Raw genomic sequence first — 26,514 nt, forward strand, 5'->3', positions numbered from 1 at the left:
GCCTACAACGTCATTTGAAATTGCAAGTTTTTAGCGTGTTGCAATACCAAGATGTTGAAGCTGAAACTCCAAGATGTTGAAGCTGAAACTCCAGTACTTTGGCCACCTGATGTGAAGAGCTGACTCATTGGGAAAGACCCTGATGCTGGGAAAGATTGAGGGCAGAAGGAGAAGGGGACGCCAGAGGATGAGATGGTTGGATGGAATCATCGACTCAATGGACATGGGTTTGGGTGGACTCTGGAAGTTGATGATGGACAGGGAGGCCTCGCATGCTGTGGTTCATGGGGTCACAAAGAGTCGGAAACGACTGAGCAACTGAACTGAATTGAATACTAGGAAGTTAATTCATATTTGTTCAGTTGTAGTCAGTAATAAGTAAATATCTGACTGTAAGTGGTAGAGAATCTAAGATTGTCCAGGCAAGCAAATAGCACCCAAGATGTTAACTCACCCCACGTGTTGCTTATAGTAAAAGCAGATCAGAACAACTTCTACGCCCCACTTAGGGTCTTCCTGTTATTTGCGTGCTCACAGTGAACATGGCGAGTGAGTGTTGACTTACTTATAAGTAGGCCCATCGTTAGCCAGACAGCCTTAGCCTGATGGAACAAAGTGGGATTTTGTAGGCTTGACCACTGCCATATAGTAAACATGTGAGGTCTTAGGAAATAACTTGAGTAAACTGCTTAAAGACCAGGGACAGATCCAATTTCCTTCACCTTTAGCTTCAATTATGATGTTATTTTTGGTGTAGGATGATGAAATGGAATTGGTATGAAATAAATAGTTGAGTTTTGAACACTTTACTTTTGAAGAAACTGAGGCTCAAGGCTGTATAGTTATTAAGCGACACAACTGGGAGGCTCATCAAAACCTGTCTGATGCTACTGCTTGAGTTCTTAAATGTAACACAAAACAAGGTAAGGGGGAGCCTGGGTGACTCAGTTGCCTCCTAGGAATTCTGGGTTGTAATGGTACATGTGGTACCAGGCCAAGGAAATGCATTTTTTAGAGCACTTACCTTCATTTACAGTGGAGCCTTACCAGGCTAGTTTCATTGACTAGAAGGCTCTGTTGCACTTTAATGTATAATCCTTTTCCTATTAAAGAAAGCTTGCCTACTTGTGCAGCAAAGACCCCTGGATAATTTATTTTTTAGCAGTTCAGCTTGTGCTTGGAACCAGTTACTCCCAGAAATCAGTAAAACCTCTGTTTATCCGAGTACTCAAGGAAAAGGATCTTTTTTGTTAACCAGGGATTTACCACCCCCTTATTTTAAGAAGGCTCTCTGAAGTCTGCCTATTTACTAAGGAATCTTACTGGAGGTGGTTAGGAGTATGTAAACAAGTGTGATGTTGTTCTCACTTCAAGAGGAATAAATAACAAATTTAACTAGCTTGCTGCTTAAGAAGCAGAATTAGCAGTGGGCTAAGTCTTGGCCTCCTCTTCAAGAGTTTTCCTTTTTGTGACTAACTTTGTCTAGGTTTGCAAGAGCAAGTCGATTTTAACCACTTTTAAATCAAGTTGAATAATAGGCATTCATGGGCTGTTTGAAAGGAGGGAAGAAGTGGGAGCCAGGTTGAGCATGGATATCATTTAGGAAAAAGCCTTAGGTAAAGCTTGGAGGATTCTGTTCACTTACACACAGAACTTCAGAACAACAGCACTGTCTCTACCTGGGCATTGGGGATAGTTACTAGTCCCTGTTAAGTAGCTGCAGAGTTCTGCAAACTGTGCCTTCTGTTGTATGACCCATGAACTATGAATGGCTTTTATATTTGCCTTAACTAGTTGGGGAAAATTTATTACATACACCTAAAGCTAATATAATATTACATCAGTTACACTTCAATTTAGAAAAAGAATATTATTTACTATTTCATGACACAGAACAATTATATGAAATGCAAATTCCAGTGTCCATAAATAACGTTTTATTGGAATGTAGTCATGCTCACTCATTTACATATAATCTGTGGCTGCTTTAAGTCATTTTTTTGTAGTCATTCATCTTCACAACTGAGTCCCAGTGGCAGGACTTGAGTTACCTATCTGTAAGCATGACTCTGCCCTGATGTCCAAACAACAAAATTTCTAAAGAGTCTTGCTACCCTACTCCTTGTCTAAGTTACAGTAGCTGTGTCATCCCTTATGTAGCTCTTCCTTCTTCCTCTCAGGGTAGGGGCTAGGAAAGTAGCAGGTGAAAATCTCTCTCTTCCTCAATTGTAGAGACTCAATAGTCTCAGCTGTAAATTAAAAAAAAAATCCCCAGCAACTGACTCAGCACCTTGTGCCTGCCCTTTAAAGGAACAGAGAGATCTAATTAAAATAGAAACTGAAAATCAGTAGCCTGTCCATTATTGTAGGTGGCTGGTGTTTGGTATGAATCATTGTTCAAAGGACCAAGAAACGACAGTGCAGGGTTTTTCAAAATATGTTTCTAGATTATAGTTACCTAGAGACCTTGTGTTAAAATAGACGTATCTGAGGATGATCTTATTCCCAGGTCTCATAAACAGGAAAGTTTGAGAACTACTGCTCTCAAGCATTTATATATATATATATTTTAATATCCTAATCTCTTTAAACCAAAACAAATTTTAAAGGTCATAAAATTATTAAGACTGGAAGTGTAAGAGATCAGTAGAAGTTATTTTACAGATTAGAAACTTTGAGACCAGAGCAGAGAAATAAGTGTTACCTAGGACCCTGTCATGACATTGCAGGTTTTTTTTATTTTTATTGGAAGATAATTCCTTTACAGTAGTGTGTTGGTTTCTGCCATATATCAACATGAATCAGCCTCAGGTATACACATGTGTCCCCTCCCTCCTGAACCCTCCTTCCAGCTCCCTCCCTACTCCCACCCTTCTAGGTTGTCACAGAGCACTGGGTCGAGCTCCCCGCGTCACACAGCAAATTCCCACTTCCTGTCTCTCATATGGTAGTGTTATGTTTCCACGCTGTTCTCTCTGTTCGTCCCACCCGCTCCTTCCCCCGCCGTGTCCGCAAGTCTGTTCTCTGTCTGCATCTCCGTTGCTGCCCTGCCGCAATGGAGAGCAGTGTGGAGATTGCTTAAAAAGCTAGAATGACTGTGTGACCCAACAGTCCCAGTGCTGGGCATACACCATGAGAAAACCATAATCGAGAGACGCATGTACCCCAGTGTTCACCTTGCAGCACTTTTTCACAATAGCTGGGACATGGAGGAACCATGTTCATCAATAGATGAACAGCTACAGAAATTGTGGTACATATATACAATGGCGTATTACTCAGCTATTAAAAAAAAACACATTTGAGTCAGTCTTAATGAGGTGGATGAACCTGGAGCCTGATATACAGAGTGAAGTAAGTCAGAAAGAAAAAGATAGGTATTGTATATTAATGCGTGCATATGGAAGCTAGAAAGACGGTACTCATGTTTTATTTTTAATGTAATCAATTAATTGGTCCCTGGGAGTGGGAGCCAGAGGAAGAGAGGAGGATGAACTTGAAGGAGCATAATAGGAGTAGGATGGGAGAGGAGGTTATAAAACAAGTTAAAATAGGGTACAGAGACAGGAAGGGGCTGAAGAGACAGATTAAGGTAATTGTAGTGTTGTAAAAGCATAAAAGGAGTCCACTTTAAATGCGGAAGTGGACTGGAAGGAAAAACATCCTGTGACCTTAACCCTTTTTTTTGTATGAGATTGAAGCCTAAAGCAAACCTGTTGGCTGCTTCATGTTGTGTCTTCCGTGGCAAGGACATGAAAGAACAGCTGAACACTAATCTTAAGGGTTGCTGATGTTCCAGAACCAAGATAGGTTCACCTAAGTGTTTTTAAGTTAGTTTCTGGCATTTCTTCTAGATTATGTAGACATTTGAGAAAATGATCCATTTTTAAAATTTGAAATTGTGTTGCAGAACTGATAAAAACAAATGGGAAATGCTGTAGTTAAAAGACTCAGTCTTTTAATGCAGTGGACTACCAAGTTTCTGGTGATGGACTTTTGTGAAGTATTGAATATTGAGGACAAAAACTTAAGCACTTTGCAAAATACTTGGCAACTTCATCTGATTGTCTGACCCTTTCTTTGACTTGGCGTCCATAACATTTTTGTTTTTTATAATTTGTTGGATGGGTGGCATCACCAACTCAATGGACATAAGTTTGAGCTAACTCCGGGAGATAAGTGAAGAACAGGGAAGCCTGGTGTGGTGCAGTCTGTGGGTTCGCAGAGTTGGATGACAACAGCAGTTTGCCTCAGGTCTTAGTTGTGGCATGCAGAACCTTTTTAGTTGCAGCATGTGACATCTAGTTCCTAACCAGGAATCAAACTTAGGCCCTCTGAATTGGGAGCCTGGACCACTGGGGCAGGTCCCTTCATAACTTCTTACGAAGGTCTTTTCCAGTTGCAGAATTAAAGTCTGATGGTGGAACATCATGGGGGTGTATCCAAGGAAAACTTGGGCAGCTGTGGAGACCTCCCCCCTCCAACTTCCCGTTTTCAGAGTTACTTAACAGCTGCTGCTGCTGTTGGGAAGGGTTGGGGTGGTTATGATGCTTTTTATGGAGCTTCAGGGGAGACCAGAGACTTGGCACTGTTTCCTGCTGTACTGCCACACCTAAAACAATGCCTGACACAGAGTTGGTACTCAGTAAATATTTGAATGGATGAATATTGTAAACTCCAGTTTCGTAAAGGAGAGAAGAAGAAAAACTTTTTCCATCTGCTGTCTTCTCAGCTGGTGTTTTTTTAATTTGTGTTATTAGCTTAAGAGTACGAGGTCCCTAATGAAACCCCATTAGTTTCAGTAATGAACAAGTCTGTTCATGACAGAAGGTCTTGTTATATACAGTATACATCTGGGGAGAACAACTGATAATTTAGACTTTAAAAGTTGAAAATGTTACTAGTCCCTTCTCTCATTCTTGAGTTTTGAAGGATTTTCTTTAGAGCTGAATCCTCCTGACATTTTTCTCTTAAATCTGGAGCTCTTTGAATTTTTAGCCAGATCAGCCTCCGTCCTACATACTTTGAAAGGCTATTAACTCTGCACTGGAATTTTGGAAATGTTCTCAGTGAGAGTCAGTATAAAATATTGATAAGGTACATGTATTTGTATGGCTGAGTCCCTTTGCTGTCCACTTGAAATTATCACAACATTGTTAATCAGCTACATCCAATATAAAATTAAAAGTTTTCAAAAAACAGTAATAAAGACTCCTCCATGGACTACAAATTGAAATCAGCCACCCATTAAGGTGGATCACAGACTAGGTTTCCTGGACTGAAGCTGCATCAACATTGGTCAAGTCTGAATTTAGACAGCTGTGTTGGGGAGAGGGAAGGGTAGAATTCTTTTACCCCTCAACCCATACGCTCTTCAGTGACAGACTTTCAGCCTTCCTGACTCCTTTTAGTTCTGCATTAAGTTGCTGAGGAGATTCTCACACACCCCTGATACTGACCACACTCCGGATGTCAGTCTTTATCATTGAAACCAGCTTGTTATCTGTCCTAAGCAAAAACAGTCTTAAAATGTTAGAATGTACTAGATGTAGAGTGTGTGTAGAATAGAGATTTTGTTTGAACTCCAGCTTCTGAGAAAGTGGTATCCATGGATTTGAAGGTCAAGGAGGAAGAAGGTGCAAAGACTTATCCCAATAGAAGTGGCTTAATAAATGAGCATATGATAAATATCTCCTTTAGAAAATTAATTTTTTCACCAAGTATTTTCACCCAAATCGTTCCACTGTCTATTTTCTTAATGCACTGACTGTATTTTTGTGTTAGAGTTGAGCAAAGGTTGACTGTTGTTTCAGGGCTTCTTTGGGGAAGACATCTTTTGGTTGAATAAGCATTCCCACCTCCCGTCCTCTCCACATGACTATATTTGAAGGAAGAACCCATCATATTATACAGTTACTTCTTTAAGTCTCAAACCCTTTGTCAAAAGTCCATGTAAAGAGGTCTGCCTCAAAACATGGCAGTGAATCCTTCTCTGTACCAGAGAAACCTCTGCTTTTGTTTATAAGGAAGCAAAGGAGTCTCTCTCCTGCCCTGATCTGATTACCCTAATCATTTAGAAGAATGGTGAAGTGAAATCCTTAAAATCACTGTGTTAGTCTGACTGTTTGCAACTCCATGGACTGTAGCCCGCCAGGCTCCTCTGTCCGTGGAATTCCCCAGGCAAGAATACTGGAGTGGGTAGCTATTCCCTTCTCCAAGGAATCTTCCCAGCCCAGGGATTGAACCCTGGTGTCCTGTATTGCAGGCAGATTGTTGTCCTGTATTGCAGGCAGATTGTTTACCGTCTAAGCCACCAGGGAAGCCCATGATCATGGAATAGTTGCTAAAAGGGTCAGAAATGTTGCCAATTTCTTAGCATTTTTTCTCTCTTAACAAAGTGCTTGGGTTGGATTGTAGTTGCATTAGAGAACCTGGGTGGAAAAACTTGGCAACACTTTCAGCTGCCTGCTGATTGCTGCTAAACTCATGCAGATATTTCTACCTGGGGGTGTTAACTGGTGTTTCTTAAGTCCTTCTCTTTCCTGGATGCAGATAGCCTTTTAGTCATCATTGGCTGGTCAGACAAAGTGAATGGGCCTGGATTGCTGCCTTAAATGCGTGTATAAAACCTGAACCTTAAGTTATTTGGACTGATTGGGTAGGCTTATTTCAGTTTTATATAAATTAATCATGCAGAAGATTCAGTAATAATTGTACCTTGTTGACAGTTGTCAGTGTGCTTGGAATTTTGTAGAAATTAGCCAAGAATTCTGTTACAACCACACACAAAGAATTTTTTAAATTAATTAATTAATTTATATGCAGCATGTGAAATCTTAGTTCCCTGACCAGGGATTGAACCTGCACCCCTGCAGTGAAAGCACAGGTTCTTAACCATTGGACATCCAGGGAAGTCACAACCATATATAAAGAATTTGATTTAATTTGAAATAAAATTATTTAAGGTCACTTAAATTTTCTACATCTCAGTTTCTTCATCTATAAAAGAGGTAAATTTACCAAGATCACAGGTCTCAAGTCAATGAACATATTTGAAGCTCTTACTCATAGACTTATGCTGCATTCTTACAGACCCCGTAGTTAAGTGACTTTCCCCCAAGGTTATACAGTCACCAGTAGAACAAGGATTTGAATCAGATCTTCTCCACTCTGTTGAAACAGTCTGCTTCCTTCAGGGATTGCTTCCAACATGCTGTGCTTGTCTGTGATGTCTCTGATTGTCATTAGGGTTTAACCGTGATCTTTTGTTCTAACAGCATCGTTCTTGAACTTTTTTTTTTGGCCGTGCTGAGTGACTTGTGAGATCTTAGTTTCCTGACCAGGGATCAAACTCAGGTCCTTGGCAGGGGAAGTGTGAAGTCCTAACCACTGGACTGCTGCGGAATTCCCATTCTTGAACATATTTAACAAGGTGTTTTATTGGCTTGGCTTCCTTTTTCATGTAATTTGTATATGTGTCTGGTTTCCCTGTGAGGAGTGAACTCTTCATCTTACACCTCATTGGATGCTGTTCTAGCTACTTGGGTCTGGTTCTGTACCTGGTTTCCAAACCTGCAGTTTCACTGTTACCCGAGGATTAGGCCACCTTTCAAGTACTTTAAAACAGTTGTATCAAATTTTGCTGGATTTGTTTGATACTGAAGTTTCTTATTCCTAGGTATTTTGTAAGCAGAGGATTAGGACTGTAAAGCTACAAGCAGTAGGAGTGTTTCTGTATCTTTTTTAAGAAACTGCTTTTGGGACACATGGCTTTAGACAAATTAAATATAACTCTGGGATTTTAATTCTTATATATACGAATAAGAATCAACTCTAGCGTTTCCTAGCTGGCAGGAAGTATATCTCACTTGGTTTTGCTCAAACATGAGATCAGTTTTTCAACAACAACAACAATAATAATGACAATAATAGGTTGTCTGCTTTCACGGCTCATCTGCCAAGAATGCCCTTTGTCTGTCCTCAACCATGCTAACTCCCTCTTAGCCTTTAGTAAGACTTAGCTCAAACACTGCCTCCTCTGTGTGTGCTTAGTTGCTTAGTTGTGTTCAACTCATTGCCACCCCATGGACTGTACCCACCAGGCTCCTTTGTCTGTGGAATTTTCTAGGCAAGAATGCTGGAGTGGGTTGCCATTTCCTTCCCCAGGGGATCTTCCCGACCCAGGGGTTGAACCCACACCTCCTGCTTCAGCAGGCAGGTCTTTAACACTGAGCAACCTGGGAAGTCCTTCCTCCTCCAGAAAGTCTATGTTAAATACTTCTCTGCCCTCTTGGATCCTAAGCTTTTTATTTCTGTTCTCTAGTGGAATTGTTTCTCCTCAGTATATAACTTTTCACTTGGAAACAAAGGAGGCAGGTAACCCAGATTCATTATTTTTACTCTTAATACTATTTTTCAAAATACCCATAATCGTACTGCCACTACTCTTTCTGAGAAATAACAGCAGGGCAGAAAACTTGAAAATTCTGCCATCGTGTAAGAGCCAGAGGTAATGGCACATGTCTCATGTACAGACATTTAGGAAAATGTCTATTACCTTTTTAAATGTAGGAACATCATGATGCAGTATAAACACTGTTGCTTTAAGGTCGTTTGACATTTGAGATTTGGGGAGGAAGGAAAGGAATTTTAATCCATTCCAGCAAGTCTAAAATTAAAAATTTCTTCTCTACTGACCTAATTTGCTCTGCCTTCATATATACATAGACCAGCATAAATTTTCTACCTTCAAATTGTATCTTCAGGCTACATTCCTAGATATGGCTGGCTGGGTCAAAAGATGTATGTGTGCATGCTAAGTCACTTCAGGCATGTCTGACTCTTTGTGATCCTATACAGGACTGTAGCCCGCCAGGCTTCTCTGTCCATGGCGTTCTCCAGGCAAGAATACTGGATGGAGTGGGTTGCCATCCTCCTCCAGAGGATCTTTCTCACCCAGGGATTGAACCCACACCTTTTATGTCTCCTGCGCTGGGAGGCAGGTTCTTTACCACTTTACCACCTGGGAAGCCCAGGGTCAAAAGTTAGTATGTATTAATAGTTTAGTTCTGCTGAATATTACCAGATTCCCCCTCTATGGGGGTTATATGAACTATATGCACTTTCCAGAGATGTTAAGCAAAAATGTATATTAGATTTGGTAAAATCAGTACTGCTCAGAGTTGTGAAAACTGGAGATAATACATAAACATACTACCTTGTGCAGAATGTACCCTTAGAAAGAGATACTATTGGTCTTGTGTGAAATGGGAATTGTACTCCTTTCCTGATTTGGAAGCAGTCTGTTGTTCCATGTCCAGTTCTATCTGTTGCTTCCTGACCTGCATACAGATTTCTCAGGAGGCAGGTCAGGGGGTCTGGTATCCCCATCTCTTTAAGAATTTTCCACAGTTCATTGTGATCGGCACAGTCAAAGGCTTTGGCATAGTCAATAAAGTGGAAGTAGATGTTTTTCTGGAACATTCTTGCTTTTTCAATGATCCAGCGGATGTTGGGAATTTGATCTCTGGTTCCTCTGCCTTTTCTGAGTCCATCTTACACATCTGGAAGTTTGTAGTGATATCTAACAACTATTCTTGCAAGTGGGAAAGACACAGATACTTAACCTCTTTTGTCATTTGGAAGTCTCTTTAGATCCCCTGGAGAAGGAAATGGCAACCCACTCCAGTCCTTTTCCTGGAGAATCCCATGGAGGGAGGAGCCTGATAGGCTACCGTCCATGGGGTCGCAAAGAGTCGGACACGACTGAGCCACTTCACTTCACTTACCACAGAACATTGTTGACCTTAGGAACACCTTAGATAACTGTAACAAAAGATGTTGATTCCTGTTCTCTAGCTTTATTCATTTACATATCTATCCTTAAGTTAGAGTGAAAGGAATTAGTTGTTAATGTCTTCTGTCTTCTCAAGGATTTCAGTGGTCTTCCTCCTGTGTCTTCATCTTATTTATATATTTGAATTCTAGGATTTGAAACATTTGTTATCAGGAGGGTGAATGAGGTTTTCTAATGATTTAATATGCAATGATGAGATGGCTGGATGGCATCACGGACTCGATGGATGTGAGCCTGAGTGAACTCCGGGAGATGGTGATGAACAGGGATGCCTGGCTTGCTGCGATTCATGGGGTTGCAAAGAGTCAGACACGACTGAGTGACTGAACTGAACTGAACTGAATATGCAATGGCTTGTGCCTTTCATTTCTAATCTGTTAGTCAAAATCAACACAATTCTTGTTGCATTTAACAGGTGCATTAAGTGGCAAGATCCTTTCTACAAAACATTTTTAATAATATCTATTCTTAGATGAACTCCAGTTAAGGGAAAGAGTATGTACTAAAAGTAATCTTCAAATCCGTTAGTATGCTGTCTGCAAACATTTTCGCCATGGGGTACATACATCATTGTGCTCTTATTGGCTTCAGTTTCTACTTACTGACTTCTCTTCTGTCCACCATTTTTAAACGTCCCACTGTTACCTTAAATACAACAGGACTTGAGTTAGTTTCATCATTTCTTCAGTCTTTTTGTTTTCCTCATTTTTGTCCTGCACAGATTTCCTGTGTCTTCTTCTAAGGCACCTTGTTCTAGCCGCCTTGACCTAGAGTCTTTGAATCTTCTTTGACACTTCTGCGTTTATTGATCACACATCCCATGAGTTCCTAGAACTGGATTCTACTTCCATTTTTTTCAACATGTTTTTACATTTTTTTCTTAGTCTCTTTGCTATCACTTTTTTCTAGATTGATTCAAAAACACTAGCTAGTTATTTTGCTCCTACTTTTACCTTCTACCCACACTGCCCTTCAATTAATCTTCCTTAAGTATGGCTTTCATTTTGTTCCTTTTCTCCTTGAAGTGGCTCCTTGTCATCCTGAGAATAGGACACCCTGACTCTTAGGTTAATTTTATCAAGCTTTATCTCTTACTGCTCCTTAACACAAATCCTCTCTTGGACTAGGCTAGTCTTCTCCTTGCCGTACCCTTATATAATAAGAAAAAAATAGGGGATTGGAAGGGACAAAGCTTAAAAATAGGTGTTTAACTTTTTATTCTGAAGTTTCAAGCCTATTTAAATAGAGTAATAACAACGAACTCCCATGTGTCTTATCTGCCTCTTCAATAACTATTAATATCAACCTCATGCCAGTCTTGTTTTATCTATCCCCATATCCCCCCATTTTGCGGGGAGGGGGCGCTGACAATATTTTAAAGCTAATTGCAGACATCATTCACCTGGAAGTATGTCCGTATGCATCTATAAAAGCTATCCATCTGTTTACCTAGTGCAGATCTACTCTGATGGTTTCCCTTTCTGTTGGTTATTTAGCTTGTTTACACATTTTTGTTGTTCAGGAGATCAGCTAATTCCATTCTGCCCCCCTGTCATTTCTCCTCAGAAGGTCCAGCCTCCCCTGTAGAACTATACTACAGCTATTAGGATATTTAAAGTCATTGACATATGTTGGTTTTCTACCCATCTCAGCACACATAGCACAATTTGAACATGTAGTAGACATGTGGTAACTTTTAATAGGGACACTTGGGGTTCATATCTTTGACCTAGGTCTTATTTGCACTGGTGGAATTTTCAGCTACAGCTTTTAAGTTTCTTACCAGACATTTTGGTTTTATGTTTTTAGATTAGCAATAGCTTTGAAAGAATTGGGGATTTGGCTTTAAAAATCAACTTCGAGGTTTTGCACACTTAAAACAATAATGTTTTTGGCAGACTGGTTATCTAAAACCTACCTGGAATTATTTTCAATATATCTTTTACTTAGTTTTCTTTTTCTTTAAAGCTTTTTAGTGAGTTAATAATACTACTTTTTCCTAGTGTACACCAGTATTTGTTTTTGTCAACATAAAGTTTTATAGCCTGGTAATTTTTTTAACTTATGTTTTTTATTATGAAAGTGACTCATCTTGGGGAAAAAATTGGGGGAAAAAAAGGCAAAGTATACACACAAAAACTCAAGTTACTCATAAATTTACCACCCAGACTACTTTTAACATTTGGTGTCTGTCTTCTAGTCTTTTTCAGACATGTTTATGTGTTTGTATACACAGAATATTTTTTTTTAATTACATTACTGCCATAGCCTTGGGCCATAATAGCAGATGCTCCTGCTCTGTTGTTTGTTTGTTAAATCTGGCCTGTAAACAAAGTCAAACAACACAGGCTTCATTCTGGTTGTAGTGCTAGTGGCATGGTTTGCCATTTATTATGATTTTAACTGTAAGTACTTGGTGGGGGCAGAAGAAATCAGGGTATTAATTATTATCAGGTAAACAGGGGCTAACAGCTTTGTATCAGATTGACAGCATTTTAAAATTTTGGACTTGAGATTTTCAGAAGTTGATGGGTTCTCTATGCTATGTGAAAGATTGGGTTCTGATACCACATGCTTTTATTTTCCCATCTCAGTGAGATGAGTTTCTTATAGCTAGGGAAATGGTCATGCAAATTCTGTTTCTCTAGGGCCTGGCACAGAATAGATACTTAATGGATTATGCCAAATGTGATTTATTTTTGCGGTGAGCAAGAAGTAGTGTGGAACACACACGTTGTCTGTATATTATTGTTGTCTGTTGTTATTAAACATGTTATCTCAAAATTTGGCACCTTAAATAACAAACATTTGTTTTCTCATACAGTTCATGTGAACCAGGAATCCAGGAAGAGCTTAGCTGGGTGGTTGTGGCTCAGAGTCTGAGTTGGCAGTCATCTGAAGGCTTAACTAAGACTAGAGGACCCACTTCCAAGGTGGTTCATTCACACACATAACTATTAGCAGGAAGTTTCACTTCCTCACTAGATAGGCCTCTCCATAGGGCTGCTTGAGTGTCGTAACAGTGTGGCAACTGTCTTCGCCCAGGGCAAGGAGAAGATCTAATCCCTTTGATGGCCTGCCCACTGACATTTCCACTTTGTCCTGTTTTTAGGGGTGAGTCACTACGTCTAGCCCATACTTAAGGAGAAGGAAATTAGGCCATAACTTGAAAGGAAGAGTATCAAAGAATCTGTTGGACATATTTTAAAACCACCACATGCATTGAATACATGAACTTCCAGTTGATTCACAGTCAACGTTAAGGTGGCCTGACTCCAGTGAGCTGCATTTTTAATATGCCTTTGGGTTAATTCTGATACGCTAAAATTTGAGAGTCACTAACCTAAAAAAGTAGAAAGAGATACCATGTTCATGGATCAAAGGACACAATATTTTGATGTCACATCTCTGCAAATTGTCCTGTGAACACAAACTCCTAGCTGGCTTTTTTTTTCTTTAGGAAATCAACCAACTAAATCTAAAATTTATATGGAAATACAGAAGATAGAATAGCCAAAACAATTTTGTAAAGGTACAAAGTTAAAGTACCTATATTATCTGATCTCAAAATTACTATTGGAAAAAAGCTCTCCTCTGAAGCTTTAGGAGTTAATACACTCTGTGTTGGGGTCTAGTAACAGATCTACAATTTTATGGTCACTTCATTTCCAGTTAAGAGGCCCAAGGCAGTTCAGTGGGGAAAAGGCAGTCTTTTAAAACAACAACAAAAAATGGTGCTGTACATCATTATAGATTTTAAAAATGTTCCCTGCCTCTTACCTCTGTATAAAACTCCTAGAAGAAAGAATATTCACAATACTCATGTCTAACCAAAAAATTGTAATGCATGATATATAAAGAACTTGTGGTGGTGATGGTGTAGTTGATAAGTTGTGTCCAACTCTTTTGCAACCCCACGGACTGTAGCCCACCAGGCTCTTCTGTCCATGATACTTCCCAGGCAAGAATATTGGAGTGGATTGCCATTTCCTTCTCCAGGGGATTTTCCTGACCCAGGGATTGAGCCCTCATCTTCTGTATTGCAGGGGGATTCTTTACCGCTAAGCCACCAGGGATTCAAATAAAGAATGCAGTAATAAGGTAAACAAGTTTTTTTAAGTGGAGGAAAGACTTAAAGAGATACTTTACCACAGAAGATATGAGTGGCCAATCTGCATATGAAAAGACGCCCATCATTTTAATCAGTAAACTGGATTAAAACCACAGTGAGATACCACTACATACCTGCTAGAATAGCTAAAATTAGACTGATTTTATTAGATATTGGTGAGAATTTGTAGCAGTTGGAACTCTAATCCATTGTTGATGGGACTGTATAATGGTATAATCACTTTGCAGTACAGTTTGGCAGTTTCCTGTAAAGTAAAACATACATTTACAGGTGACCCTGTAACTTCATCATTAAGTATATACCCAAGAGAAATTAAAACATGTCTACACAAAGACTTGTATATGAAAGCTCATAGCAGATTTATTCATAAAAAAGCCAGTGCCTGAAAATAGCTCAAATGTCCATCAGCAGATGAATGGATAAATAAATTGCAGTGTATCCCAACAATGGATTACCATTCCAGTAAAATCTAATCAACTACTGATATATCCAACAACATGGTTGAATGACAAAAATATGTGGAGTGAAAGAAATCAGACTCAAAAGAGAATATCCTGTAGTTCCATTTATGTGAAACTAGAAATTTAGACAAGTCTAATCCATTGCGCTAGCGGATCAGTGGTTGCTTCAGGCTGGAGGTAAAAATGGGGATTGACTAGGAAATGGGCACAAGGGAGACTTCCAGGGATGATGGAAAAATTCTAAATTTTGATTGTGGTAGGGGTTATGTCTGGGCATATGTCTGCTGGACTTACTACTCTGTATCTTTGAAATGTATCTTACTGTGTAGAAATTAAACTTCATTAAAGTTGATTTAAAAACTCATGTCTCTTAAGGTTTGGATTTCCACAAGTTACATAGATAACCATCTGATCTTGAGATGTGGTGTTCAAGATTTATCCTTTGAATCGTTTATGGCCTAGTCTTCCTGGTACCAGGTCTAGGGAGAAGAACGCCAAACTGTTATCTTCTTTTACAGTAGAATTGGCTTCCCCTTCGCTTCTTGCTTATTTGTAACATACCTTGGTTTTAGACGTAGGGTGATGGGATACGTTGTCTGGGCTGGTTTGTGAAGTCTTTTTCTCCAGTGGAATAAGCTATTATAGATAGCTACCATGCCGTTTAAGTCCTGTCATTGTGCTTCTTGACCAGCTCATCAAGGTAGATGGGCTGGAGATAGCTCACGACTCCTCTATAACTGACCCGTCTCTTACGGTTGCAGATTCTCATAAACACAAGGATAAGCATAAAGATCGAGAACACCGGCACAGAGAGCACAAGAAGGACAAGGAGAAGGACCGAGAGAAGTCCAAGCACAGCAACAGGTAAGGGCTGGACCATCAGGCCCCTCCTCGTTCAGGTCCCTCATCATGCAAGTGGGCTTGGCTTACTTGGAGTGGACCTTAATTTGATTGATATTTTTCTTCTTTCTGTACTTTAAAGGGTTTAAGTTTAAAAATTATTAACTTAGCCTTCCATGGTCTATTAGTCCCTGAAATCATATACAAAAGGTTGGGTATATGAGATATTCCTGAAGTGAGCATTCCTAGCTTTCATCAGTTTACCAGAGGGGTTCAGTTCTCACAAAAGCCAGTGACCACCAGTGTAAATGAAACTCAGAGGTGTTGCTCTCAGGGATCCAAGAGGGATCAGAAAGGTGTTTTCTTGTTCATTTTTCCTCATTTTTTTGGTGTAGGTGGCAGGTGATTAAGCCCAAAGACATGGTATCTTTGGGTATAGGACTACTTATTGAAAATGAGGACTTAAACTTTCATTTTGAGTTAAAAGCAGTTGTTGGGGGAAAGCTGTATGATAGTCCCATAATGACCTAAATTTTGTGGGAGGGAACTTAAAGCGCAAGTGCCTTCAACCTAGAGTCTCTTAGAACTACTTCATTAGGGTGGCTTATTGTCTATAGACAAGATATTTTTAACATAAATATATGGTCAAAAGTTTTTATCCAGTGTATACAAAAATCTACAAGTAAATAAAAATGAGATAGATAATCCAGCAGAAAAATTCATGAGAGGATGGAGCAAGCTCTTCATAAAAGAAGATATCCAAATAACCAGTGAAAACACTAGGTGCTCAACAATGTTCATCAGGGAGTGCTCGCTTTGGCAGCACATACACTAAAACTGGAACGATGCAGAGGCAATTAGCATGGCCCCTGTACAAGGGTGACACACACATTTGTGAAGCATTCCATATTTTTATGCTGTATCAACCCAAATATTAACTGATAGCATTTCTAGTAAAATTTCAAAATATAAATAGGTTCACAAGAGTATGTGCTGTTGTACAAACACAAGACCAGTTTAAGAATTTAAGATAGAATAAAATATACCAACATATCAAAATTTAAAAAAAATTAGGAAAATACAATTTAATATTCTACACATTGTAATAATAACTAATTATTAAAATAATGCTAATACCAAGACCTTCAAATGATGTGGAGTAATCCTGTTTCTAGTGGGACTATAAATGGTTGAATCATTTTGGGGAAACTACTTAGCTGTGTCTTCTAAAATTACCATATGTATACCCTGTAACCTAAGAATTCCATTCCCGAGTATATTTGCAACAGAAATGTGTGTATATGGGTACCAAAGGGCAGATAAAAAGTTATTTAGAGCTGCATTATTTTTAATAACCCCAAAGTGAAAATCTCCCAAATGCCTGTTAGTAGTGAAATGGATAAAGTGTGGTATATTAGGATACTATATATAAATAAATATGAAAGTAATAAACATAGGTGACTTCCACAAACCTGTGTTGATTGAAGGAAACTAGTCAAAAAAATACATAATGTATGCTTCAATGTGTTTGAAATTCAGAAACAAAAATTAACCAAGACCTTTAGAATCCAGGGTCATGGTCATCTTTGGTGAGGAAGGAAAGGCAGCAGTTGTAGAATGGTGTGAGGGAACTTCTGGTGTGGCGTCAGTGGTATTTTTCTTGACTTTCGTAGTAATCACATTGTAGCTTTATTTTGTGATAACTCTTTGAACTCTGCATTTTATATATATGCTACTTTTATTTTTAAAAATTATTAAAAATGAGGCTTATGGAAGAGGCACAATAAAGTGAATTCTTTGTCTTTATAATCATTAAAATTTTTTAAATGAAAATTTTAAGGGAAGAAGTCTTTATGAATCATTAAAATAACCAGATTCATTTTCTGCAGTGAGGCTGTTTCTTCAGGAATCATCTACCACTCCTGTGGTCTTTCCCCACAACTTGCTCATTCCTTGTCACTTGATCATCTAGTTTGCGTTAGCCAGTAAATTGAGTCTTAGGTACTAATAGTTGAATCCAGTTCACATGCATCTTTTTTCCAGTTTGTAGTCATCTTCCTAATATTAATATCTGTAGATTTGAGAGCAGCGATTATTACCAAGAATAAAGAAGTTCATTTCATAATGATAAAAAAGGGGACTCATTAATCAAGAGGACATAACAGTTATGAAGCTTCCCTGGTGGCTCAGTGGTAAAGAATCAGCCTGCCAATGCAAGAGAGGCAGGTTCAATCCTTCGGTCAGGAAGATCCTTTGGAGTAGGAAATGGCAACCCACTCCAGTATTATTGTCTGGAAAATTCCATTAATAGAGGAGCCTGGCGGACTAAAGTCCATGGGTTCGCAAAGAGTTGGTCATGAGTGAACAGTAGCAAAGAGTATGAACAGTTATAAATGTTAATATAATCAGTTAGAGTCTCAAAATAGATGAAGTGAAAACTGTTAGAATTGCAAAGAGAAATAATATTTATAGTTAGATTTTACTACCTCTTTCTCAGTTGATGGGAGAATCATTACGGATATGGGAGACTTTAAATATTATCGACGAACCTGATCTAGTTGATATTTATAGACTGTTACACTCAGCAGTAAAATACACGTGGAACATTCGCCAAGATACACCATATTCTGGGCTGAGGCCTTCTTGAAACCAGCTTCCCCTGGCTTCCCACTTGCTGGCTACCTTTTTCATCTTCTCATTCCAGTTCGCAGAGTGATTCTCAGTCTGGTTGCCTTTCTCTGCTGCATCTCTTGTGATTCACCCTTCTCTCACCTTCCATTTCCAGTCTCCCTTAACTGCTTTTCTGTTCCTCAAACAGAGTGTCTTCTGAATATGTCTAGGTTTTCAAATATGCTGTTACTGGTTCTTAAAGACTGTTGCTCTCCTAATAACATTCTTTTAGTTGCAGCTTAGAGTTCTTCTTTCAGGTATCTTTTTCTGCCTGTCCCCCCCGCCCCCAACCCCCATATTAAAGTACCATTTTTATGTCTTCTCTGGCACCTTGAGTATATCCCTCTCACAGCCATTACCAAGTTGTCGTGGTGGTGTAATTGTCTCTCTACTTTTCTGTGTGACCTATTTATTGGACTCTTGATGGTCCCTGGGAAGAACATTGGCTTCTGTTGTATTCATGTATGTCCTCAGACTTAGTATAGTACCTGACAGACAGGTGATTCTTAGTAATATATATGTATTGAGTCAGTGAGTGGTTGACCTATGGTTACACCAGTTACCATCATCTCTCTCCTTTTCACATATTCTCATTATTCTGTAGCAGAGTTCCCTTTGGCCATCCCACATTTCAAACACCATTTTTTGTGTGTGTTTCTGTCTGAAATATGTATAACATAAAGTTTGTCATTTGGGGGAAGTGACATTCACTAGATTGTGCAACCATCCCTAGTATCCATCTTTAGAACTTCATCATTCCAGATAATCTCTGACTTCTTAAATAATCCCTCCTTATTGCCCCTTCTCCTACCCTTTAGCAGCATCTATTTTCGGTCTCTGAATTTTCCCATTCTAGCTACCTCAGGTAAGTGGAGTCATAAAGTACTTGTCCTTTTTATGTCTGGCTTATTTTCCTTGACATAATGTTTTCAAGGTTCATCCATTTTATTGAATATCAGAATTCCATTCTTATTTGTAGTTGAATAATATTTCATTGCATGCCTACCACATTTAAAAAAATTCTTTGATCTGTTGATGGATGCTTGGATTGTTTCCACCTTTTGGCTATTGTGTATAATGCTACTATGCACCTGGGTGTACAAGTGTCTGCTTGAGTCCCTGCTTTCAATTCTTTTGGGTATATACTTAGGAGTAGAATTGCTGATCACGTCAAACAAGAATTTTTATCTTTCTTCCCATATTTTTGATGTGCTAGTTAATGTGAAGGGCCAAAAATATATGAGATAGTCTTGACTATGAAGAACTTCATCATCTGAGGAAAATGGCTTACACATGGATCAGATGAAGAAAAACTAATTTTCATGTTACCTGAAATCTGTCCCAAAAAAGACTTTAAAAAGATAGAAGTTAATATTTAAACCATAAGCTTTTAAAAATGGATGTCTTATTCTCTGACACATCTTACTTCACCAACCATAATTTGCCATTTGTGATGGAAGAAAATAATTAGGTAGAAGTGGCCCTGTTTTACCAAAATCTTTTTTAAAATTTTAGGATGTAATTTTTTTTTTAAAGCTTTATTCATCTTATTTTTAAAAGTTTTTAATTATGGTGGTGCTGGGACTTGCATGGGCTTTTCTCTGTTTGTGGTACGCAGGCTCCTCATTGCAGTGGCTTCTCTTGTTGTGGAGCACAGGCTTTAGGGTGAGCGGGCTTCTGTAGTTGAGGGACGCACAGGCTTAGTTGCTCCGTGGCATGTGGGATCTTCCCGGATCAGGGATTGAACCCATGTCTCCTGCTTTGGCAGGCAGATTCTGTGCCACTGAGACACCAGGGAAACCCAAGGATGTAATTCTGACATCATTTTTTCTTGAAGTCCACAGTGGCTTTCTTATGTCTATCTAGAAGAAAGTCTCCTGGTTCTGGTCTCTCCACCTAAGTGCCTTGTGATGTTGACTAGTTTACTTAACCTTCCTCAACTGACTTTCTTGTCTTCCTTAAAAGCATACTTTTCCAAGATTATAGGATAGGCAAATTCACGAGTTTATTCTGTGCAGTTTTGTGCTTTTTAATATTTTCTTTATTTTCTAATCAGAATACTTGAAAAATAATAGCTTGTTTGCCAAAGGGCATTGAAAGAACCTGCCCCTAGGTTTTGTTTACACATGACTAAATCTAGCCCTGGATTTCTAATTCACATGTGAGTAAATTTAAGACAGTTTAACCAGATGATGTGTTGTAAGCAGACTTTTAAGTACTTCCTGTTTTGACCTCTGTTGACACACTGCCGCTTTGCAACAAAGCAAGTGTATTGGTTATGGTCCAGTAAAATCCTGTACACCGTGTTCCTTTTTAAATGATTTCTGATCTTTCTGGTAGGTTTGGGTTTCTTTTTCTTCTTCAGCACATTAAGGGATCCTTGAGGATTGTTCAATCACCTCTGAAGCCCAGAATAATTAAGATTTAGCATGTTCTGTTGCAAAATGCTCTATTTTAAAACTTTGCTCATCGACCCTGCCTACTTTTGTGGCCATCTATTATGAAGAAACAAGTTCTACAGTAATGTGTTTCTGTATTCCTTCCTTCTCTGCTAGATCCTAGCATCAGTGATTTTTCATTAGGTTACACTTAGGACCCAAGTCCAGGAGGCCTCTTTTTCCTGCATAGTTATATTGTACTGCATTCTTAGAGTGTCAGAGAATTGGAAACAAGCCTTTCTGAGACAGATGGGATTTAGACCTACCTCTCAGGAGATCCCATCTTATTCATGTACTTCCTTCTTTTATTATTCTCATCCAAGGTGCTCCATAGGGGAAGTGGGGTATTAAAGGTCATTCTGTCTCATGTCTTCTGTATGTGGACATGAGTCTGAGGTGATGGACCTCAGGTCACACAGTAGTGTGGTCACAGTGAGGCTGAGAAACCAGGGCTTCTGAGTCCTAGTGTGACTTTAAAGGATCTGATGTAAGTAAAGCAAATCTCTCTCCTTAAGGAACGTTAGTTGTGTAGCTAAACTGTCTGTGTTTAAATACCAGCACCTCTTTCTCATGCATATGGTAGGCAACTTAGGTTTTACAATGCCAGATCATTTCAGATGCTGCTTTTTTCTTTTTGGTCCCAGATCCCTAAACGTTTTGGCACTAGAAGTATTAACATTATTAAATTCTGATGCTGTGAAGACCCCATCTCTGACTATCTGGCCTATAGGAAATTTATACCAACATCAAATAAAAATAATTTCTTCTATTATTTGTCTCTGATACTGCTTTTTTCTGTTAGCATTGATATTTAGCACTTCCAGTCCTTTAAAGTGAAGTGAAGTCAAGTCGCTCAGTCGTGTCCGACTCTTCGCGACCCCATGGACTGCAGCCTACCAGGCTCCTCTGTCCATGGGATTTTCCAGGCAAGAGTACTGGAGTGGGGTGCCATTGCCTTAAAGCAATATATAAATCCTCTCTAAAGAAACAAAAGGAATGCTCTGACTAGATCCTAAAGAATCACTGAGCTTGTAGGATTTCACCCAGATACTTCTCTTGAAAGGTTGCATTCTTAGCATAAATTATCTTTAATACTAGACCTGTCATATATACAACATCATTAAAAGCAGTTGTGGGGGGGGGCTTATTTTAGAAAATAAAGGACTATCACATGTGAAACATAAAATTTCTTCTGCCAACTTTTGACTGTATGCATCTCTTGTCATTTTTAAACCTGACCCTCAGAGTGGAGTGAAAAATTTGTGGAAATCCAGGGAAGATAGAAAAGCAATGCTGTGAAATATAGTAAGGGAAGTGCTTTTTCAGCCCTGTTGGTAGTACTAATGTATACAGTCAGTGTGAGAATAAGGATGCTTTTGGTTTCTGCCTTCCCTTCAGTTCCAGATCCTACCTGAATTAAAGTTGAAAGAACATAGATTTTTAGGAAAATGCACGAATTAAGCAACTGGTTCTCAGATTAGGGAAATTTTTCTGAAAGTAATCGCATTTAAAAAGATGTGTTTACTGCTTTTCTTGGTGGGGGTTGGGGGGAGCTCTTGCTGAAGCCCTCTGTTTATCTACACGTTCTCATAGCAGCCTGTCTCGGGGAAATGGACAAGTTAACATAGGGAAGTGGAAGAGGTTGGGTAGTTAAGAAATGAGACTAGAGTATCACCGCCATTCACATGGGAGTCCATGTGATGTAGTGAAAAGCACACTGAAGTAGAAGTGCAGGGGCCTGGTCCTGTCGCTTACTAGCTGTGTGTCCTTATCCAAGGCGCTTAACTTCTGAGTCTTTTTCCACTTTAGTTGAATGTTAATAGCAACACTAGCCTGGTCAAGCTTTCAAGTGTGTAGGGGAGAATTCAATGTAAGTATGCATATAAAAGCTGTTTGGAAACTAACATACTCAGTAATTGAGATTATGATGAGTACCACAAAGCCTGATAGAATTGCCATTCTAATAAATTGAAGCTGTTGATTCTGGTAGTTGAATCTAATTTAATAGTTACTTATTGATAATAGCAAATTCGGTGCTCTAGTTTTCAATGATGCCTAGCCCTATTATAATGACCTGTAGTCTTTTTTTTTTTTTTTTTAGCCATTTCATGGTGGAAAGGGTATTTGAACTAGCCATGGAAAGATGGTTAAGATCTTGACAAGGGAAGGTGATGGCTAGAAAGAGTGACTTTCCAGTCAGTGAGAAAAGATAAACAAAATATGGAAGGGCTATCATGTACTTTGCTCTGGGGAAAATCCAGTTAGGTGGTTGCCTGGGTTAATAGGATGGATTAGAAAATGGGGCCTCCAAAAAGTTGCTTGATGCAGAACTATTAGATACTATTTCAAGAAGCTGAGATTTGATTCTGAAGGGAGCAAGAAAGAAGCCACTGAAAATAGTTGAGAACGAGAAATAGGACTTAGCCACAAGTGGCATGAGGGAGGGTGTCTAAGAAAAAAGGATTCCTAGCTTGAGTAACTGGGTGACTATTTACCTTGTTAATAGAGAGAAAAAACTTAGAGGAGAAATGGGAGTTCTGTAAGATTCCACTCAACTCCCAAGTTTTAATAATTACTGGGATTTTGTTTAGTAACCTATAATGGTGGATGAGCATTAAGAAATCTGGGAATTTCCTTGGTGGTCCAGTTACAAGTCTGTGCTTCCAATGCAGGGGACCTGGGTTTGATCCCTGGTAGGGGACTAAGATCCCATAGACCCCAAAAAAAGTAAATAAAGAAATCTTCACTTCTTAAAGCCTTTCAGAAACTAGTTTCTGTGTTTTTTTTCAGAGGCAACTTTAGAATTCACCTTAAGTAAAATTTTTGATTTAACAAACATTACTTAAGCTTTAATTACCTGCTTTCCTTTGAAGGGCCATAGATCTCTTCCTTTCACAGCTTAGAATTTTTCTAGGCTCTCCCAGAGGAATCCCCTATGACCCCATTGACTGCAGCCTGTGGGGGGCTGTTGCCTTGAGGAAGTGGGCAGGTTGCTGGAATGAGTTTGTTCTCTTAGCCTTTAGTGGCTAGGTCCTATTCTTAGAAGATAAAGAGGCTCCCCCTACTCTTCCCAGCAGTGTTTCCTTTTTGCCTTATTTGGGGAGTAAGGCACCAGAGTGGTCAAAGACATAACTTCCTGAGTTTAAATCCTAGTTACTGCTCATTAGATGGGTTTTCTTGGGTGAGTTACTTAACCTTCCCGTGTCTCAGTTTCCATATGTGTAAGATGAAGATACTTATCTCAGAGTTTTGTTATGGGGATTAAATTGCTTAGAAGAGTGCCTGGGCCTTTGTACTGTTTTAAATGTCTGCTAAATATTTTTATTAGTGATCGAGGACAGACCACTGTTTTAGTTTTCTTTAGCAGATTTAAATGGTTTCCCATAGCCAACATCCTAGCTTCCCAGAGGATCAGACCAGGGTTTTTTCCTAAAGAGGCAGCAAATGCCTTCTCGAGGCAGAAGAAGAATATTTTTCTGTCTTGGGCTTCCTGCTGCCACCCCTCTACTTCAACCGTCTCTCTCATCCTTCTTCGTAAATGCCTAGGGAAGCCTGAGTCAACTCTGTTTTGTCTGCACAGGTCCACCAAGAGTCGCACAAGAGGTGTGATGGATACAGTGAAATACAGCTGGATCTCTTTTGGAAGCAGCCAGAAGGGCAGTATAGTGGAGTGGTTAGATGCATGGGCTTCAGATGGCCTGGGTTCAAACTCTGGCCCCACTAGTTGCCAGTTGGACAAATAATTTAACTTGTGTCTCTTCCTGAATTTTTTGCTTTTGCTGTGCTGAATCTTCCCATTTATTCTCTTTGGCATTAACTTTTGCTTGTCCAGACTCTGATGTTTGGTAGATTTTATCTCCAAAAAGATATGAGCCCTGAGCCAAGGAGTCAGCTTCAGTGTATACCCAATAATTGGATGAGTTCCTGATGATGAAGTTTATATTTTATCTGAAAGTGTGACCATTTCAGATATTCTAGGAATGGCAGCTACTGTCTTTATTTTAGTGTTCACCGTACCCCAGACCAAACTCAAAGTGTATTTGTTCTTCACATCTCTGGGTTTCCTTATTATGATCATTATTAAGCTTTTCTAGTTTATTTTTCTTATTTAGCCACACTGAAATTTCTTCAGTATTGGAGTCACCTGTACTGCTGCCCCAAACTGGCCAGTATTCTAGTCCTCAGTTATATTTACAACCCATTTTGTGACTTTTACATACTGTGTGTATTGTGTCTGGAAAAGTAGCGGGATCAGTACATAGACATGGGTTAATATCTCTTAAAACAGATAGTCAATGTATGAACTTCTCTTCTGCAGTGGTCAAAATTTCCATCATCTCACTATCAACAGTGGAAAGGTAATGCCCTTTAAGCTGCTGTGAAAGTCAAGCCAGTTTTAAGTCTTTTGGAAAAAGAGGTACATGTTAGGAAATCCTGAATGATGATGAGTCAGCCTCACTGATCCCAGATCGGCTGCATTTCTACCACTGGCCAAATCCTGCTTCTGACTTGCATGGCATGGCCTTCAGCATGCTTCTGTGTCACAAGACTTTGATCTCCAAAAGCATCTGCTACTCACTTCCGGTAGATGCCTAGGAAAGACTGACACTGGGGTTTGGTCTTTGGCAGCCCTCTGGTCTGTGTCAGGTTATGGACGAGAGGGTAGGACTCCCAGTACTCTGTTCTGTTTCTGGAGGCAGGGACAGGAACAGCACACGACAAGTAGACAAGATGTTAGCATTGTGTTCAGAGACTTAATACAGCTTCATAAACCACATTTCTAACAGTCCCCAATGGAATGCCTTGTTACCACAAGATGTTCCTTAACTCTGAATCTTCTGAACTCAGTATAAAAATACAAACTTTTCTTCTATCTAAACAATTGGGAATAGAGGAGAGTGAGATGCCTTTGAAAAGTCAAGTTGGTAGTTTCATCTCTTTGTGGCTTTGTGATTAATTGTACCTACAAAGGGATTACTACACTAGCAGAAACTTTGAATTTCCTGGATAGATTTCCCTCTGGTTAGCAGGCAGAGGAAGTACTGACTTCTTTCACTTTCCTGGGGTTGGCCTGAGTGTCCGTGCCACTGCCATGTCATCTTTTGGCTTCTTTTCCGTGATCTCTGTGTGGCGTGATAATGAATAGCAAAGCTGAAAACTGGAGGCCTGTGCGTATACTCATGGTGCCCATGCTGTGATTGCCAGGAGACCAGAAAGCCAGTTTTCTAGTATAATAGAATCATGTTCTAAGAATTGCTTTCATTGAGAAAGAGAGCAAAGCAAGTAGGGGCAGTGGAGGCAAGGAGGTGGAACATAAAGGAATAAGGACTGTGGAGCATTTCTAAACTCAGATTCCTGAATCAGCCCTTTAGTTTCATGGGAAGACAATCAGAGGTAGCTATCCCAGAGTTTTATCATTTCCGGTGTCCTAGGTCTTATCTAGAAAGTTTTCACTTGATAGTAGAGAAAAATCTTTTAACTTTATACATTAAGTCTTAGAATGCCCATGCGTTTGTCTCTTAACACTAGGCTTCCCTTAAGTGGTGGCTGTCAGCTTCATGGAAATGTAATGATACTGATCTAGCGGAAAGTGCTCTGAACTTAGAGATGGAAATGCTGAGTTTAAATCCCAGCTGCCCTTCTTTCTGAATACTGTAACTTGGAATAAGACTTTGAACCACTGGCTCCTCTGTTTCTGAATCAGTAAGGGAATAATAAAGACTCCTTCACAGGGGTGTTGTGAGAACTGAGTGAAATAATGTACGTGAAAGCACTGAACATATTGCTTGCTTAAATTTGTCCTTTTTTCTTATTCTGGGGGGAAAGTATATCTTAACCATTAATACTATGGATGTCATTGTTTCAGATTTTTTGCTTTTAGGCAGGAACTTCTTTAGATGACCATTAATTCCTCTTAGAGTTAATGTTCAAAACAAACAAAAGCTGAAACTTCAGTACTTGTATATGAGTAAGCTCATATATTTTGCTGGTAGTATCAAAACCATGGGCCTGTGATTTCAGATATGTAAACTCCTGAAGAATCAGTTGCAATCTTGACAGCTACTTTTTCACCATTCTAAAGCTGAAAGAATTCAGGAGAACTAAAAGTAAGAGCAT

At 39.3% G+C, this 26,514-nt stretch overlaps 1 protein-coding gene and 1 non-coding gene across 2 annotated transcripts in view; both read left to right on the plus strand.

Moving 5' to 3' along the window:
* Positions 1 to 26,514, plus strand: part of TOP1 (DNA topoisomerase I) — an 85,319-nt gene that overhangs the window by 15,222 nt on the left and 43,583 nt on the right. Inside the window, exon 3 of the mRNA XM_068987842.1 lies at positions 15,211 to 15,313. Coding sequence (XP_068843943.1) covers positions 15,211 to 15,313 — 103 coding nt within the window. The remainder of the gene's footprint in view (positions 1 to 15,210; positions 15,314 to 26,514) is intronic.
* LOC138091956 (U6 spliceosomal RNA) lies at positions 16,097 to 16,203 on the plus strand. Its single transcript, XR_011145981.1, has one exon. It is a non-coding gene; the product is annotated as a U6 spliceosomal RNA (small nuclear RNA).

Source organism: Capricornis sumatraensis, chromosome 15 (genome assembly GCF_032405125.1).
Source record: "Capricornis sumatraensis isolate serow.1 chromosome 15, serow.2, whole genome shotgun sequence".
In the NCBI taxonomy this organism is placed as follows: Eukaryota; Metazoa; Chordata; class Mammalia; order Artiodactyla; family Bovidae; genus Capricornis; species Capricornis sumatraensis.